Source organism: Rhinolophus ferrumequinum, chromosome 14, assembly GCF_004115265.2.
Source record: "Rhinolophus ferrumequinum isolate MPI-CBG mRhiFer1 chromosome 14, mRhiFer1_v1.p, whole genome shotgun sequence".
NCBI classification, from domain to species: Eukaryota; Metazoa; Chordata; class Mammalia; order Chiroptera; family Rhinolophidae; genus Rhinolophus; species Rhinolophus ferrumequinum.
The window spans coordinates 35697570-35712435 of NC_046297.1; the positions used below are offsets into that span (position 1 = coordinate 35697570).

Here is a 14866-nt window from a genome sequence, read left to right on the forward strand (position 1 = left end):
AATCTAAAGAACTCTGATTTAATGATACATAATTGAGTATATATCCAATACCTCAAAACAATATTCAGTCCAGAAGAAATTTTCCTAAATGGAAGCAAAAGCTGATTACAAAAGCACAAAATGGAGATTAAATAAGTAACTCCTTTTGTTGACTTCAGTCTTCTATCACTTACTTTGTGCATTAAAACTCTTTTTAATGTGAAAAATTACTATAGACACCCCTTGACATAGTGGTAGTTGAACATTTATTCAATGTACAAATAATGTTTGGTGGACATAACTTTATAGACTGCATGCCAGTGCCCCATGAATCTGAGCTCTCAAGACAAGGAACCAGTGCTCTGAAGTGTCCCATCATTCTTCCTTTCTTGTCCCAACCTACTGATCATTCACACTCAAACTGCCCTGCAGCAAATATCACCTCCAATATCTTCAGCATCTGTAGTTGTAGTCTATGATTCTCTTTCTCCCTTGTGCTAGTGTTTAAATTTATCAACTTTTCAATTAGTTCACACATCTATGTCTAATATTCCTGATCAGATTAGATTTCCCCAAGACAGAGACTAAGTATTTTATTTTTTATATTCCTTATGAAAATTCCTTAGTAGGTGCTTGATAAAAGTGCATTAATTATGGAATTATTAATAAACAATTACATGATAGAAGTATGTCTTTAATGTTTCAACATTTAAAAATACATACAAAAAAATTAAACAACTCCAACACTTTTGACTGTGTATCAAAACTGTGATACACTTTGCAAAAAAATTTATTATTATAGTTTAAATAACTATATTAGTTTTCAAAAATTACATTCAATAACTATGTTATTTTTTTAAAGGGGAAGCAAGGGAATATCATGAAGTAATCTTTCATTATAGAACAGTTTGATTGGTTATATTCTGAAAAACGAATGACACATTTTCTCTTATTCTTTCAAGAAAAGGATCTGTAAGATTTAAACGATCTCCAGAAAAATGTTTCCATTGTTTCAGCTGTGACATGGAGAGAGATTTCAGGGAGTTAAACTTCTGGTGTTGTGGACCAAGCTGACAATTTCTAGAGATAGGGAATTTTTCCAATGAATCACCTGAAAAAAGTAAAACAATGAGAAAAATCCTTAAGCCAAATCAATATCCTACTGATTTGTATATACATTACATTTTTATATATACATTACATTTTTATGTATATACATTACATTTTTAGTTTACGATATAATGAGTTTATGTAATTTATTACATTTTGGTTTCTGACTTCAAGGACCTTATGGTTTAGTGGGAAAAAGATACATTAAATAAATAATCATCCAAAGAGATATATAACAGGTCCACAATCCCTTATCTAAAACATTTGGGTAAGATGTTTCCAAATTCAAAATGTAACTGGAACATTCTGGGACAGCACTCCATAATCAAGCCTATTAATATTCTGCAGCAAATCGTATGAGTAGAATAGCTATCAAATGGGTTAAAGACTATTGATAAATTCACATCAATTTTGGTAAGGTTTTTGCCACCAAACAAGTTTGTTGCAGATGTATAAAGATAAAACAAGTTTGATCTTTCAAGGTTTCTGGATTTCAGAGAATATAAGGGACTGTGGAGCTGTATCACAAACAGAGGTAAAGGTATGAAGTTAAGGATACAGGGGTCATATGAAATACAGGGATATGAGCACAAATAACAAGATAAACTGACTTGTTTTATTAAGATCTGAAAGATGAGAAGGCAAGAAGTAGATGGGGGAAGAGAGGTAAAGTATTTCAGGAGAGGGACATACAAAGGTTATGAAAGGGAAGAGACATATGGCACAGCTGAGGAATTGCTAAGAGCCTAATGCAATTAAAGCCTAGAGAGCAAAGGCAAAGAATAACACAAGAGAAGTTGGGTAATGCAAGGTGAAGTGCACATTCAAGAGCTGGATTATGCAAAATGTAATCAAATCATGAATGGATAAGGCTAGTAGTTATTCACTAAATCCATTTCTCTTTCCTCAGGGCACTTAGTCACATTTCCCAGCCTTCCTTACAGTTAGATGAAACCACTGAGTCTGACATATGGAATGTGGATGGAAGTGATGTATCACTTCCCGGTTTGGCCTATAAAAATCCCTTACAACACATGGTTTTCTACTTTTTTCTTCTCTCACTTGCTGGCTGGCAAATGCAGGGATCCCAGCAGGGAACTCAAATCTAAAGATATGGTAGAGCCCAAAGTGAAAGAAGTGTGGATCAGAAAATCACCTTATAGAAGACTGTGCACAATGTTCTATGTGACTTGTTACATGAGTGAGAAATACACTTCTATTGTGATAGGCCACTGTGCTTTTTGAGTTTCTTTTATAGCACTTACCCTACCCTATCTCACCACTTTAAAGATTTTAGTGTATTCTAAGATCAGTGGAAGCTATTGAAGATTTTACTTTTTTACCGTTTAATTATGAGAAATTTCAACTGCATATAAAAGTTCACAAGATAGAAAAAAGAACCTACAGGTTTATATCACCTTCAGTAACTATCAAATAACTATCAGTCACCTTCAGTAACTATCAAGTAATAACCAATCCATTTTACTTAGACCTCACTTTCTCCACTTATAGCACATATCAATTCGCCTGTAAATTTTTCACTATGCATTTGTAAAAGATAAAGACTTCTCTTTAAATTTTATCACACCTAAAATAAATTGTCGGTTTCCTTAATATGAAAATCCTGTCAATGTTTAAAATAATTGAGGTTTTAAGAAAACAGATGATAATACTGCCTTGAGAATCTAGAAGACAACAGAATAATACCTTCAAAGTATTGACAAAAAACAAACGATCAATTTGCTAGAATTGTACACCTAGCAAAGATGGCATCTGAGAGACAGAAAAAACAAATACACTTTGTAAAAATAAAAGATTTAGAGGATACACAAAAAACTAATACTGGTGGTTTTGTTGGGGGAAAAAAACACAAACAGTAGAAATGAATCAAAATATATCAATTATTGTAATAAACATAAACGACTAGATGCTCTAGTTAAAAGAGAACATCATACTGGATGAAAAAGAAAATCCAGCTTTATGCTATTAACAAGAAATACACCTAAACCATAAGAACACAGAAATATTTAAGGTAAAAGAACAGAAAAAGATACACCAGACAAATATTAAACATAAGAAAGCCAGTGTAATATATTAACTTAAGACAAATGAAAGCAAAAGCCATTAGGGATAAAGAAATCACTATATAACAATAAAACAAATAGATCATAACGAAAAAAATTCACAAAGAAGATATAAAATATATAAAGCAAAAATTGATAGAACAAGAAACTGTCATATTGCAAGATTTTAACATATTTCAATAATAGATATACCTAACAAAAACTAAGTTATTAATAGAAAAACGGTCAAGGAAACACAGCTCTTAAACAAAGGAAAATAATGTTCAACTTCACTCATAGTAAGAGAAAAGCAAATTAAAACTAGACCAATATACACTTTTTGCAAAAATCCAATCATTTGATAATGCACTAAATTGACAAAGCCGTGGGGGAAATAGCCACTTTAATACATTGTTGGTGGGGTGCAAATGATACAACCCCCACTAAAGGGAATTTTAGTAATATCTATTAAAATTACAAGTGCACATATCCTTTGACCCAACAACACTGATAATTTACCTTGTAGATATACTTGAAGATATGGAAAAGGATTTAGAAATAAAGATATATACTGACTGGAAAGAACCTCACTGTACATTTATGGGGGATAAATAGATAAATGATGGTATATTCATATAATAGACGATTATATAGCTGAGGGGAAAAAGAATGAGGAAACTTTCCGTAATGATACGGAAAGATCTCAAGATACACTATTAAATAAAAAAGGTGCAGATATACACATATACTACGCTATCCTTTATTGGGGGAAAAATGGACAAGAACATATATTCAGAGTTCCTTGCATATGCATAAAAAAATGTATCTAGAAGGATACACAAAAAACTAATACTGGTGGTTTTGCTACCAGAAGCTCACAGGGATGTCCAAGAGAGGACTCAACCGGAAGTAGCAATGACCGGGTTCCTGTCTCCACGAAAGAAAGAATTCAACAGCGAGACAGATGCGGGAAAGTGAAAGTGATTTGTTGAAAATGAAAGTACATACTTGAGAGGAAAGTGCAGGCGTATTCAGAAAACGTATGGAGTGGAGGAAGTCACAATCGGGGTATTTATCCCTCCCAAAGAAGAACTGGTGACCACCCATTGAGACGGTTCATTCATCTCCTCCCCGCTTTTTCTTATTTGGTTCCTCAGGAACTGTCATGGTGTAAGATGCATGATGGGAATCTAGTTACTGAAATGTAAATGAGATTATAATGATATTATAATTAGCTAAAGGTCAGGTCCCAGTAACAGAAACCAGCCTAGATTAAAAAACTTGTTCTTATTTTTCTCCAGCTGTAGGCACTGAATACAGTGACTTATACTTGTGTAATCAGTGAAGCACCTCACGTTGTACCCTGGAGGGGGTTGTCAATTTCCTAGGCTACGTGTGTTTCCTCAGTTTCTAATGGGGTAGAAGGGCTAGAAATTTGGCAGATGAGAATATTGTGAGAAGAAACGTTTTCTCGCCACATACATTTTATATTATTAAATAGTTGAGCTATGGAAATATGTTATCATATTATGACATAAAACAGTAAATTTTAAAATTTATAAAATAAGACAAAATTGATTTGGAAACAGAAAATTTGACTAATACAGCAGAACACTAAACTAAGTAATTAAGAGAATACACATGGTTTTCATGTACAAAAGAAACATTTACAAAGTGACCACATAGCAAGCCAAACATTAAGTCTCTATAGTTATCAAAGAATCAATACCATGCACACCATATTTCAGACTAAAATGCAGTAGGCAGAATTCAAAAACAAAAACTAAAATATATTTTAAAACATGCTTTGAAATAATTCATGAGTCAAAGAAGAAATCATAATGGACATTTCAAACTATTTAGAACTGAATAATAAAAAGACTACATATCAAAATATGAGATTCAGCTTAGAGGAAAATTTACAGCACTAAATACTCATTTTGTAAAAGACTAAAAATCATTAAGCTAAGCATTCAATTTGAAAAGTAAGAAAAAATATTAGAGTAAATACAAGGAAAAAGAACAGAAAATAAAATATGAGCAGAAATTATTAAATTAGAAAACATACAATACAGAATCAAATATTGATTTATATGAAACATAAATTCTTCCATGCCAGTCTTGTGCAGTCTAACTTCTTAAACCTACTCAATATAATTTATCAAGTAACTTCCAACTACTGAACATTGCTCACTAAAGTCCTACTGGTGATCCAGTTTCTATTTAAATGATGTTAAGGATAGGGGGCTGATATTTTTAGCTTCACTTAAGCAGCACTAGCAGTTCATCAAGTACTGAGAATTATGGTGGCCCATACTAACTGCCTCAGAAAGTATGAGCCTATTATGACTAAGTTCTACATAAAATAAACAGAGTAGGATTATTCTGTCAAATGTGTGTTTTTTTTATGAACTAGAAATAAATACTAAAAAGATTATTGTAATTCTGAAGCCATCATATCAGGATTTGAAAGATTTTCCCAAATAAGTTAAATTTCTCAAAACTGATTCAGAAATAAGATGCTACATTGAGAGAACTACTAAGTTATAATTAATAGTTTCCCAAATAGACATCCGGCAATTGCTCTATGACGTGAGCAAAAAAAAAAAAAAAACTAAAAAAAAAGCACTAATATATACAAATGGTAAATATTTTAGTTATTCTGTATTTAAATATTTTCAACTGCTGAAGAAAGACAAATTAACTTTACCATTGTAACATAATTAAAATACAACAAACCTGGATGATCTTGTTCTCCTGTACATTCACAGTCAAGCAGGTCATGAGTAACGCAATGTGAATTTTCATGTAATGTGAACAAATTTTTAAGTTCCTCTACTGAAAACTGAATATGTTCAGATGTCCTGGTGAGGTCTACAACTACCCCAGAAAGACCCTGCTTACTGATCTGCCTTTGATAGATCTTTTCTTCTATTGTACCTGAAGAGAAAACATTCATTAGAATAACAGACATGTTCGCTACTATGTATAGAGAACAACAAAGACTCCACCAAAACACTATTAGAACTGATAAATTAATTTAGTAAGGTAGCAGGATAAAAAATTAATATTCATAAATCAGTTGCAATTGTATACACCAATAATAAACTATCGGAAGGAGAAATTAAGACAAAAGTCCCATTTACAATTGCTTAAAAAACTATAAAATTTAGGAATAAATTTAACCAAAGAAGTAAAAGATCTGTACTCAGAAAATTAAAGACATTGAAGAGAGAAATTAAAGAAGATACAAATAAATGGAAACACTATGCTCATGGATAGGAATAATTAATAAAGTTAAAACGTCCATAATGCGCAAGGCAATATATAGATTCAATGCAATAATTATCAAACTACCAATGACATTTTTCACTGAAATAGAACATAAAATCCTAAAATTTATATGAAACCATAAAAGATCCCGAATAGCCACAGCAATCTTGAGAAATAAGAACAAAGTGGAAGGTATCATGACACCTGACATCAAATCATATTACAAGGCTCAAGTAATCAAATCAGCATGGTACTGGCATAAAAACAGACACATAGATCAATGGAACAGAAGAGAGACCCCAGAAATGAATCCATAACCATATAATCATTTAATCTACGGCAATGGAAGCAAGAATTTACATCAGGGTAAAGACAGTTTATTCAATAAATGGTGCTGGGAAATCAGGACAGACACATGCAGAAAAATGAAGCTGGACCACCTCCTTACACCACACAAGAATAAATTCAAAATGGATTGAAGACTTAAATAGAAGACCTGAAACCATAAAACTCCTAGAAGAAAATATAGGGAGTAAATTTACAGATATTACCCTTAGTAATATTTTTACTGATATATCCCCTCGGGCAAGGGAAGTAAGAGAAAAAATAAACATATGGGATTACATCAAACTAAAAAGCTTTTTCACAGCAAAGGAAACCATCAATGAAACAAAAAGGCAACCTACTGAATGGGAGAAAATATTTGTCAATGATAAATCTGATAAGGGGTTAATATCCAAAATTTATAAAAAACTCATCCAATTCAACACCAAAAAACAAACAACCCAATTAAAAAATGGGCAGAGGACATGAAGAGACATTTTTCTGAAGAGGACATACAGATGGCCAACAGACATATGAAAAAATGCTCAACCTCACTAATCATTAGAGAAATGCAAATAAAAACCACAATGAAATACCACCTCACTCTGGTCAGAATAGCTAGCATCAATAAATCAACAAACAACAAGTGCTGGCAAGGATGTGGAGAAAAGGGAACCCTCGTGCACTGTTGGTGGGAGTTCAGGTTGGTGCAGCCACTATGAAAATCAGTATGGCGGTAACTCACAAAACTGGAAATGGAACTACCTTATGAACCAGCAATTCCACTCTTAGATATCTATCCAAAGAAATCCAAAATGCTAATTCGAAAAAATTGTGCACCCCTATTTTTATTGCAGCGCTATTCACAATAGCCAAGACATGGTAACAACTGAAATACCCATCAGTAGACAACTGGATTAAGGCACTGTGGTACGTTTATACAATGGAGTATTACTCAGCCACAAAGAAGATGAAATCTTACCATTTGCAACGATATGGATGGACCTAGAGAACGTTATGCTAAGTGAAATAAGTTACACGGAGAAAGACAAAGACCATATGATCTCACTTATATGTGGAACCTCAAGAATAGAATAAATGAACAAACTAATCAGAAACAGTCTCAGAGATATAGAGGAAAAACTGAGGGTTGCTAGATGAGAGGGGAGTGAGGATGAGGGAGAAGGTAAGGGGATTTGGTAACCACAAGATTAGCATGGGGATACAAAAGACAGTTTGGGGAATATAATCAATAATGTTATAAAGATTTTGTGCAGTATTTGATGGACACTTGTCTTATTAGGGAGACTATTTCATGGATGGTGTAGGTGCCTCACCACTGCAGTGTACACCTGAAGCTGAAGCTGAATAATAATGAATGTCAACTATAATTTAATATACATATATATATAATCACAGGATGTGGAGTACAGCACAAGGAATAGAGTCAGAGGAACTGTAACAGCTATATACGATGTCAGAGGGGTAGCAGATTGGGGGTGGGGCGTTATCACTTTGTGAGGGGTATAAATGTCTAACTATTACCAATACATTGTTTTGTACGCTTGAAACAAATAATAATAATGATAAAAAAGAAAAAAGAAAGCACAAATTGGTAGCCACAAGATTGCCACAGGGATATGAAAGACAGTTTGGGGAATATAATCAATAATGTTGTAAAGATTTTGTAGGGTATCCAATGGACACTTGTCTTATTAGGGAGTACACTTCATGGACAGTGTAGAAGCCTGACCCCTGTAGTGTACACCTGAAGCTGAATAATAATGAATGTGAACTATAATTTAATATTAGTATATATATATATATATATTTATATATATATGGTCATAGGATGTGGAGTACAGCGTAGGGAATAGAGTCAGTGGAATTGTAACAGCTATATATGATGTCAGAAGGGTAGCAGATTGGGGGGGGGTCATCACTTTGTGAGGGGTATAAATGTCTAACTATTACATTGTTTTGTACATCTGAAACTAATTTTAAAAATGTGAAAAAAATAATAACAGACATGTAACAGGGTAAAACATGTTTAGCATACTAAGAAAAGAACAATATTCTTCACATTAAAATACACATTAACAAAAAATTTTTTAATTATTCAAAAAAGCATGTGTGTTTTTTTCACACTGAAGGGTTATTACCTGTGGTAAGGAGTCTGTAAATATGTACAGGATGTTTCTGACCATCTCTCCACACTCGAGACATTGCCTTAGAAAATAAATGAGAATTCTGACAGTACAGTAGAAAAAGCCCACTCCACATAAGCAATTTGCATGAATACATTTCAGATTAGGAATTCTAAATTTACTTATAGCTTCAAAAAACAAAGCTAAGGCATACCAAAGCATTCTCTACTTCATATTTTTTTCTTAGAAAGTAAAAAGGATGAACACTACTGTGGTACTGTAAAATAACTGCATGGGTGCCAAGCAACAGTGAAAGAAAAGGTCTATTTGCATCAAAGAATGGGATAGCAAGTTTGGACAGCAGAATGCAAAGAACTACTATGTTTCTCTGAAAATAAGACCTAGCCGGACCATCAGCTCTAATTTGTCTTTTGGAGCAAAAAGTAATATAAGACTGGGTCTTTATAATAATATGATACGATATGATATGATATGATATGAGATATATGATATGATATAATATATGATATGATATAGCATGGGAATGGAGGGTTTATTCCCAGTTCAAGTAGCTCACGTCACCCCTGAGGAATCGCTAGGATACCTATAATCAGTTCAGGTTCTAGATAGATCCTAGTGAATTCAGGATTTATCAATGATACTGTAAAGGGTTGATGTTCAAACCCAGCACATTACAAAGAAAAGTCTGGCTTTCCAAACACCTCCTGGGAGATAGCCTCTAAGTCCTTGGAATAATCTATTTGATAAGAGCATCTTCGTTTACCTGGGGCCTTGAGCCACACCAGACAGTTTATGCTAAAAATGTGATTTAAGTGGGGGATTTGAACCTGTAGTATCAGTTTGATCTCTGGTGGGGCTGGAGACTGAGAAAGTAAGGTCAGGAATTTGGGTACTCTATGACTGCATGATCGACCTCCAACAAAAACTCTGGACACCAAGATGCAAGTGAACTTTTCTGGTTGACGTTATTCCATATGTGTTGTCACTCATCGATGCTGGGAGAATTATGTATTATCCATACAACTCCAGTAAGAGTGAACAGATGAGAGTCTATGCCTGGTCTCTTCTGGACTCTGGCCTATGTGCCTTTTACCTTTACTGATTTGCATCTACATCCTTTCACTGTACTAAACCATAAGTGTTAATATAGCTATTTTCCTAGGTTCTGTGAGTCTTTCTAGTGAATCACTGAACCTGAGGGTTGTCTTGGGGTCCCCTAATACAGATACCAACTCAGATACAAATCTATAGAAAGAAATCTGAAAAATACATGAAGATGGACTGTATTATAAAGAAAATCAAAGTCTTCTTCTGAAACATTTTCCTAAATAAGCTGATTTTATATCTTTACTGTACCCTGCACAAACATTGATCATAGCATCTATATTTTATTATCTTCCCCTGATGGTCATACTCATCATGAAGACCAAACTGTGAAATGAATTACAACCGACAGAAACATAGGCTGTGTTTCAATGCCGGTTCTACCTCTTATAAGTAATGGGACCTAGAACAAGCGTTCATAACTTCATCTGCAAAATGGAATCATATCTACACTTGTAGGATTATTATAAAGACTAAATAGATGGAAAGCACTTAGCAAAGTGCCTATGGCAAAATAAGGGCTCAATATGCAGCAGTTATCATAAATCATCTCATCTTTATATCCCAGTAGGCATTCGATAGTATTTATTTAACGCATAATAGTCCTACCTGAATATCAGTGGCTGGATTCCAATCAATGTCATAGAGAATTAAGTGAGATCCTCCAATAAGGTTAAGTCCCACACCACCAGCTTTTGAACTCAACAAAAAAATAAAATCAGTAGAATATTTACTATTGAAGCAATCAACAATTTGCTGCCTTTGAGAGATTGGTGTTTGTCCATCAAGTCTTGTATAAGCATATCCATGCCACTTGCATACTTCTTGTAAAATATTCAAGGTTTGTGTGTAATTGGATACCAACACCACCCTGTCAATCAAGAAAGATTTTTTATGTATAAAATTTAAAGGCAGCATTAGATTTTTTTTATTTGAAATAAAACACAAAACAATACTATCACTGATTTTTTTAATGTTTTTTTAAATCAGTTTCAGGTGTACAAAACAATGTAATAGCTAGATATTTACACCCCTTTCCTCCAATCTACTGACATCGTATATAGTTGTTACAATTCCATTGACTCTATTCCCTATGCTGTACTCACTGATATTTACAGAACATGCAACAATGACCATATACATTAAAACACAGGTTCTCCAAACTCTAAAAAAATAACTAAATAAAATGGAGGCAAGCATCATACCAGATAAGAGTTCCAACAATGGTTATAAGGATTCTCAATGAACTTAGGAGAAGAATAGATGAACTAAATAAGAAGTTCAACAAAGAAATAGCAAACATAAAAAAGGATGCAGAAACTATAAAAAAGAACAATCAAAAATGAAGAATAACTGAAATGAAGAATGTACCAGAAGGAATCACCAGCAGACTAGATGAAGCAAAGGATTAAATCAGTGATTTGGATTAAAATAAATAAATAAATAAATAAATAAATAAATAAATAAATAAATAAATAAATAAAAATCAGTGATTTGGAAGACAAGATATCAGAAAACAATCAGAACAGAAAAAAAATAAAATCAAGAAAAATTAGAATGGTTTAAGAGGCCTCTGGGACAACATCAAGTGTAACAACATTTGCATCATAGGGGTATCAGAAGGAGAAGAGAAGAAGCAAAGAATTGAGAACGTATTTGAAGAAATAATAACTGAAAACTTCCGTAACCTGGTGAAGGAAACAGACATACAAATCCAGAAGTGCCAAGAGTCCCAAACAATATGAAGCCACAAAGGCCCACACCAACACACATTATAATTAAAACGGCAAAGTTTAAAGACAAAGAGAGAATCCTAAAAGCAGCAAGAGAAAGGCAACTAGTAACTTATATGGGAGCTCCCTAAGATTGTCAGCTGATTTCTCAACAGAATCTTTGCAGGCCAGAAGGGATTGGCAAGAAATATTTAACGTGATGAAAAGCAGGGACCTACAACCAAGGGTACTTTACCCAGTAAGGCTATCATTTAAAACTGAAGGACAGAGAAAAAGGTTAGCAGATAAGAAAAAGCTAAAGGAGTTCATCACCACCAAATCAGTATCACAAGGAATGTTAGAGGGACTTCTTTAAGATGGAAAAAAAGATCAAAATTATGAATAATAAAATGGCAATAGATACATATCTCTCAATAATTATTTTCAATGTAAACAGATTAAATGCTCCAATCAAAAGACATAGGAGGGCTGAATGGATAAGAAAACAAGACCCATACATATGCGGTCTAAAAGAGACCCACTTCAGATCGGAAGATGTACACAGACTGATAGTAAATGGATGGAAAAAGATATTTCATGTGAACGGAAACAAACAAAAAACTGGGATAAAAATACTTATACCAGGCAAAATAGACTTTAAAACAAAGGCTATAATAAGAGACAAAGAGGGACATTACATAAAGGGATCCAATAAGAGGATATGACCCTTGTAAACATTTATGTACCCAACGTAGGGAGCACCTAAATATACAAAGCAAATATTGACTGATAAAACGAAGAGATTAATAGTAATACAATCATAGTAGGAAACTTTAACACCCATTGACACTAATGGACAGATCTTCCAGACAGAAAATCAATCAAAAAGAAAACAGTGGCCTTAAGGACACACTAGATCAGATGGATTTAATTCACATTTTTATAACGTTTCACCCCAAAGCAGCAGAATATACATTCTTTTTAAGTGCACATGAAATATTTTCTAAAATATTAGAACACAAAACAAGTCTCAATAAATTTAATAATACCAAAATCATTTCAAGCATCTTCTCTGACCACAATGATATAAAACAAGAAATCAATTGCAAGAAAAAAAAATGAAAAACACACAAACACATACAGACTAAATAACATACTACTAAATAATGAATGGATCGACAATGAGATCAAGGAAGAAACCAAAGATAAATCTTGAGACAAAAGAAAATAAAAACTCAATGACCCAAAATCTATGAGACACAGTGAAAGCATTCCTGAGAGGGAAACTCAGCAATACAGGCCTACCTTAGAAAAAAGAAAAATCTCAAACAAACATCTAACCTTACACCTAAAGAAACTAGAAAAAGAACAACAAAGTCCAAAATAAGTAGAAGGAAGGAAATAATAAAGATCAGAGCAGAAACAAATGAAATAGAATCTAAAAAACAATACAAAAGATCAATGAAACCAAGAGCTGGTTCTTTGAAAAGGCAAACAAAATTGATAAACTTTTATCCAGACTCATCAAGGAAAAAAAGAGAGACCCCCAATAAATAAAATCAGAAATGAAAGAGAAGTGACTACTGAAACCACAGAAATATAAAAGATTATGAGAAAATATTACAAACAATATATGCAAACAAACTGGGCAATCTGGAAGAAATGAGTAAATTCCTAGAAACATACAGTCTTCCAAGACTGAATCAAGAAGAAACAGAAAAATTAAAAACCAATTACTACTAAAAAAATCAAATCAGTAATAAAAAAAAATCTCCCAATAAACAAAAGTCCTGGACCAGACGGCTTCACAGGTAAATTTTACCAAACATTCAAAAAGAATTTACACCGATCCTTCTCAAACTGTTCCAAAAAATTCACAAGGAGGGAAAGCAGCCAACCTCATTTTATGAGGCCACCACTATGCTGATTCCAAAATGAGAGAAAGATATTACAAAAAAAGAAAATTATAGGCCGATATCCCCAATGAACAGCTGCAAAAATCCTCAACAAAACATTAGCAAACCATGCAAGCTAGCAATCCCTTTCCTGGGGAACTACCCAAAAAATCTGAAAACATTTATCCGTAAAGATATATGTACTCCAATGTTCATGCAGCATTATTTATGGTGGCCAAGACATGGAAACCACCAAAGTATTCTTCGAAAGATGAGTGGATAAAGATGTGGTTTATATACATAATGGAATACTACTCTGCCATAAGAAAAGATAAAATAGTACCATTTGCAACAACGTGGATAGATCTTGAGATTATTATGCTAAGCAAAATAAATCAGACAGGAAAAACTGAGAACCATGTAACTTCACTCATACGTGGGATATAAAACTAAAAGCAACAACCAAACAAGACAAACAGACAAAGAAAAATAAACTCATAGATAGAGACAACAGTTTAGTGGTTACCAGTGGGTTAGGGGGTGGTAACTACTCGTGGTAGAAGAGGGTAAAGGGGGTCAAATATATGGTGATGGAAGGAGAACTGACTCTGGGTGATGAGTATATAATGTGATATATAGACGATGTATTATAGAATTGTACACTTTAAACCTATGCAATTTTACAAACAATTGTCACCTTAATAAATTTACTTTTTAAAAAAGGCTAAAAAAAAATTAGCAAACCGAATTCAGCAATACATTAAAAAAATCATACACCATAATCAAGTGGGATTTATTCCTGGAAGGTTGGTTCAATACCCACAAATCAATTAACGTTATATACCACGTAAACAAAATGGAAGATAAAATTGATATGTTCATCTCAATATATGCCAAAGAAGCATTTGACAAAATCCAGCATCCATTTATGATAAAAACTCTCAGCAAAGTGGGAATAGAGGGAACATATCTCAACATGATAAAGGCCATATATGACAAACCCACAGCTAACATCTCATTCATTGGGAAAAGCTAAAAGCATTCTCCTTAAGATCAAGAATAAGACAAGGATGCCAACTTTCACCACTTCTATTCAACAAAGTATTGGAAGTCCTAGCAACAGCAATCAGAGAAGAAAAAGAAATAAAAGGAATCCAAACTAGGAAGGAAGCAGTAAAATTGTCAGTGTTTGCAGATGACATGATACTATATATAGAGAACTCCAAAGATTCCACCAA

The 14866-nt window shown here is 33.3% G+C and overlaps 1 protein-coding gene across 7 annotated transcripts in view; it reads right to left on the bottom strand.

The window, feature by feature from the left end:
- Window positions 1–656: 656 nt before the first annotated feature.
- RAD54B (RAD54 homolog B) overlaps window positions 657–14866 on the bottom strand; it is a 122427-nt gene continuing 108217 nt past the window's right edge. For 5 of the 7 annotated variants that reach the window (XM_033126495.1, XM_033126492.1, XM_033126497.1 and 2 more), the window contains 4 exons: window positions 10631–10892; window positions 8912–8978; window positions 5892–6092; window positions 657–1090 (listed from right to left, as the gene is read on the bottom strand). In XM_033126495.1, coding sequence (XP_032982386.1) covers window positions 876–1090; window positions 5892–6092; window positions 8912–8978; window positions 10631–10892 — 745 coding nt within the window. In that variant the 3' untranslated portion in view covers window positions 657–875. Of the gene's footprint in view, window positions 1091–4160; window positions 4350–5891; window positions 6093–8911; window positions 8979–10630; window positions 10893–14866 lie in introns of all 7 variants that reach the window. The other 2 variants (XR_004424989.1, XM_033126493.1) reach the window with 2 other exon arrangements.